The sequence below is a fragment of the Salvia splendens genome, chromosome 5 (genome assembly GCF_004379255.2).
Source record: "Salvia splendens isolate huo1 chromosome 5, SspV2, whole genome shotgun sequence".
In the NCBI taxonomy this organism is placed as follows: domain Eukaryota; kingdom Viridiplantae; phylum Streptophyta; class Magnoliopsida; order Lamiales; family Lamiaceae; genus Salvia; species Salvia splendens.
The window spans coordinates 1,118,768-1,123,758 of NC_056036.1; the positions used below are offsets into that span (position 1 = coordinate 1,118,768).

The 4,991-nt window shown below is 35.4% G+C and overlaps 1 protein-coding gene across 1 annotated transcript; it reads left to right on the forward strand.

The window, feature by feature from the left end:
* The first annotated feature begins 1,068 nt into the window (after positions 1–1,068).
* Positions 1,069–2,758, forward strand: LOC121802455. The gene is made up of 2 exons (XM_042202132.1): positions 1,069–1,895; positions 2,457–2,758. Exons 1-2 carry the CDS (start codon positions 1,168–1,170, stop codon positions 2,524–2,526), a joined length of 798 nt encoding a protein of 265 aa, XP_042058066.1. The 5' UTR covers positions 1,069–1,167; the 3' UTR covers positions 2,527–2,758.
* The last annotated feature ends 2,233 nt before the right edge of the window (positions 2,759–4,991 follow it).

Here is a 4,991-nt window from a genome sequence, read left to right on the forward strand (position 1 = left end):
TTACACGCAGCTGTATATATATTTTGATTAATTTGGTTATAACTTATTAAGAACGTATAGTCTATGACTCTATGCATTAATAAAATTTCACACACATACGATTTCAATGTTAAAAAATAAACTATGTAAACAATAGTGAAAAATTATATTATGAAATTATAGTTTATTTATTTGCGGAAAAAAAATCGCAAAGAAATATCCTTATCGCCCACTATATATAACGATATAACATGCCTCATATTGTGGCATGATTAATGCTAGAGAACTACTACTATAAGATGGAAGAAATAAATAAAACTTGATGAGTCAAACTAGCTTATATTCATATAGCAAAAGAAAAATATATACTACATCCCTACCGAATAATAAAATGAATGTCTATGTGTGTGTGAGTTGATCAAGCGGTAGAGAAGTTATCTTCGTGGTGTGGCGCGACCTTTAAATTTAAAGTTATTTAACCATCCAATAAAATGAATGTCAAAATAATTTTAACACACTACAAAATATAATAAGCGTCTTTATTCGTGAATCCAGGATCGTGTAATATTGAACTATAACAATTTATTTTCGTAGAATTACATAATCTTTTACCATAAATTTTTTGTAAAAGTCAAGTGTAACAGAATAGTAAATTGTTACACGATTTCATGCAGTCTAAATTTTGTAATAGTGTTATTGTTACACAAGCATAAATCGCATAATACATTACAAATATATTGAATTTATTTTAACTTAATTAATTTTAATTTTTCTATAATTCTATTTTTACAAACACTTTTTATTAAAATAAGACATTACTCCCTCCTAAACAATCTTAAGAAAAGTAGCTTATGACGAAACTCCAAAATCAATCTTTTTCCTCCACACAACCTAAAGTAAAACAAATTTTAATGCCACACAAAACAGACAAAACCCAGAAAAACTGGGTATAAATCATCTCCCCACTCATCTAGAAACACTTGACTTTTCATTATTATCATCTTTAACATCCCTCAACCAATAAAATAAATAATCAAAATATTTTTTCAAATAAAAATTAAATTTTCAAATTAAAAAGAAAGTGACAATTGGACCTACATCTATTGTATAACAATCCCACCACAACCACCTCTCTTCTTCTTCCCCAAAATTCCCTCAAATTTTTTCAAACTCAAAAAAAAATCTGCAATGAACGATCCAAGATTCGACCGTTCCAAATCCAACGATCACAATTTCAATCCCCAAATCGAAAACCGCTGCATCAACAGCGCATCAATCGATCACGAATTCGTCCAATTCCGGCCGAATTTCCAGACCTCCGACGACGATTCCGGCGCGTGCTCGCCGCCGCTGTGGAAGAGCAGCCCGAGCACGCCGTCGGAGCCGCTCCTCAGCCACCACCACTACCGCAACCTATCGCCGGCGGCGCGGCTGCAGGCCATCGCGAGGGGGCAGAGGGAGCTCATGGAGATGGTGAGAAACATGCCGGAATCCTCCTACGAGCTGTCGCTGAAGGATCTGGTCGAGCACCACCGGATTGATGCCCACGCGCCGCCGCCGGGGGAATCGCCGGCGAGAGTGGGGAGGCAGGAGAGCAAGAGGAGCGTGTCGAGGAGCGGGAGCTTGAAGGTTGAGAGCAGAGGGGTGTTTTTGAAGATGGTGTTGCCGTTTTCGTTGCCGGCGAAGAAGAGGAGAGGTGTTGATCGGAGTTTTAGCAGTGGGAGGGTTTTGCCGGCGAAAGGCGGCGGCGGCGGCGGGGAAGGGGATTGGTGGAGGAAGAAGGTTAGTCGGTCGAGTGAGAGTGATAGTAGCAGGATGAGTGATAGTAGCAGGATGAGTGTTAATAGCGGCGGCGGCAGCAGTAGCAGAAGCAGCAGCGCCGGCAGCAGTAGCTGCCGGAGCTTTGGCGCCGGCAGGTATATCAGTTTATTTGCTTTTCAGTTTCTTGATATTGATCAATTGTCGGGAATATATTATTGATGTTTTTCAACCATGTAACGGCGTTTTATAGACAACATTGTTTAACTCAGACTTTAATGTTATGATTTCGTCAAAAAATTTGGTTTGCCGGAAAAATTCGCGTAGTTCGGTATATTATGGCCGACTAACAATTTTAAAAATATGCTGAAAATAATTATGTTTATATTTCTTCGCAATTATCTCACGAAAGAAGCGATAGTCCACGAATAATGGACTATATTGGAGTATGTTCTCTATGTATCGAACACCGAAAAATCATGAAATTTAGATTCATTCCCATATTTGTGGAATAACTACAAACAAATAAATACTTTAAGCATGATTTTTCCTTCTTGACTTTAAAGTTGTGGATCGGATTAAAATTTGACCAAATTTCATTATCTCTTGATAATTTGCACTTATTTTTGTCTTGTTTGTTTAATAGATAAAGATTTGACTTTTATGTGATTGTTGAAATGCGGAGGGGTTGTCTGAAACACATGTCTATTTTGATGCAGGAAAAGGAACGATTATCAAACAGGCTGCTGGCCGTTTTTTCGAGCCAAAAACAGTAAATCAGCAGAGTAGAAGAGTGATGAATTTGTACATTCATGAAAGCAGATATTATTCTGTTTTGTTTGTGATCAAGACTCGAGTTGTGTCAACTGTAATAACCCCATGTCAAAATTCCAAGTTGTGTAGTGCCACTGTTAATGAATCATAAATTAACATCACGCAATAACACACTTGTTGCAATCTCGTCTACATTATAAAGGATGATTTTCGGACAAAATATGTCTTAATTGAGGGTATTTGATTACAATCTGTCTTGTTTCAGTGTGAGTTTCATTTATTGTTGCTTTGATACAACGTTTTTTTTATTTTTATTTTATTTTTTTATTTTTTTGATACTACGTTCCCACATCGATATTTCATGATAAATGCCAAGTGGGGCTATAAAAGTGGTTGAATGTTGGGCCGAACTATGTGGCCGAGCTTTGAATGTTGATTATGGCCCTCTTGTTCCAAGCTGGGAGTTGGCTGTGGAGTGGAGGGCACTGCGTCAGGTTGGCTTCATAGAGCAGCGAATTACTTCCTGCTCTCGGCAGTGGACAAAATTATTTTGAAAATGCCACATAATAAATTATAGGAGTAGGAAATTGTCAATCCTTCTACATCTTAAAGACTATTTTACATCAAAATATGTCCTAATTAAGGATTATTAGCTTGAAATAAAGAGCAAATATGGATGGATTGATTTCTTGTTTCAATGTGAGTCCCCATGGATAGAATATTTTGTATTGCTTTCATACTTTTATCCCGAAATAAGTTTCATCTCGAAAAGAAGTTAATTTTTATTTTTAAAAAAGCAAAAAAAGGAAAGAGTTGTTTGTACTTGAAATCCAAGGGACTCTAATGCCATTTTTGCTACAATGCAACCAATGAAATCTCATATTCCTCTTGCTTGCATCTACACAGTTCCAAAGCACATAAGTTTCTCACAGGTTTGTTTTTCACTTCTTCAAAATTCTTCTTATGCTCAAGTACCATTGTTCTCTCTTCTCTTGTTCTAATCTTTGATGCAAATGGTGCTTATATTTGCATTAATATCAAAATCTTTGTTTGTTGATTCAGGAAGCATTTAGATGGACAGATGATTACTTGAAAGCCATCGGTTACAAGGAAGTAGATGGCAAGATTGAAAGCTATCGGTTACAAGATAACGGTGTACTTCTATTTTGATTTGTCATGATAGTCCTCTACCTCTCTTAATATGTAGTAACATGATTTTGTTGCTTGCCCAGATTGCTGGATACGGGATGTACTGTCGATACAAAAACCAATTCGAGAAGCTATTGAGCGTGATTAGGCGCGACTTTGTGAACGCGTTACAGGAAGGTGGTGGAGAGTTGAGGAGTGCCAAGATGAGCAAGGTTTAGATGTCGATTCAAAATTATACAAGAAAGAACCTGAAGGATTCCAATTGAGATACTGTTTAGACTCAAATGGACTGTATTGACGAATAATTCCACCATGTTGAAATGTAATACTCCACTAGTATAAAACTCTCTGTTTCAAATGAAAATGAAATAATACTTTCTCAAATTTCTCAAAATTAAAGCCTATATACCTTGTGATCATGAACGGCTGATTGCCTTCTTTTGCATCTCAAGAGTTGTTTATCTCATTGCGTTAATTTGAGGAATTAGTATATGAATGTCATAATTGCATGTATTATTCGAAACCCCTCCCCTCCCACCTCTTTAATAATATGAGTTGTGACTTGTGATTTTATGCTAAATTGAACGGTTATATTACTACTACGGAATTAAAATATTACTACTACGCAATATGTACAACCATCTTTACTTTTACTCGTAGAATATAAATTCAATAAAAAATATAAATTTAATTAAATTATATTTGTTAATTAAAAAGGCATTTTTGTTAATATTTTCAAAACTCCTTATTCATAAGATCAAAATAATAGTACGAAAATATAGATGATATCGTCACTTATTTTGTTTATTCATAATATCAAAATAATAGTACGAAAATATTATAAGTCGCGCTATGCGCGTGGGTGAACACTAGTTATGTATAATACACAAATCTAGATAATTTAATTTCTATCAAACATCAACGAAAAAAATCATAGCTACGTATAATTTGACACGAAGCCCGCATTTCTTATCTTGTTTTAGATATCATTTTATATCTCATCTTTCTTATCAAAGAGTCCTAATATCATAGAAAATGTAATAAATACAAACTCACCGTAAAAATGTGGGAAAGGAAAAAAGAACAATCCTGGCTTTGAAATGTTTGTGCCGGAGATGTCTGTGCCGGAGTTTTCTGATATTGAGGGTGACCTGACTCCTCTTAGGTATTACGACTGTTCTCCTTTCTTTTTTTTACTTTTACTTTTTATCTTTTGTGGAGTATTTTACATCAATCATACAATCACGACCTTGGAACTCTATTATACTTTTCAGAGATTTGAAATTTGAAATGTATGTGCTGGAGTTTTCTGATATTGATATTGAGGGTGA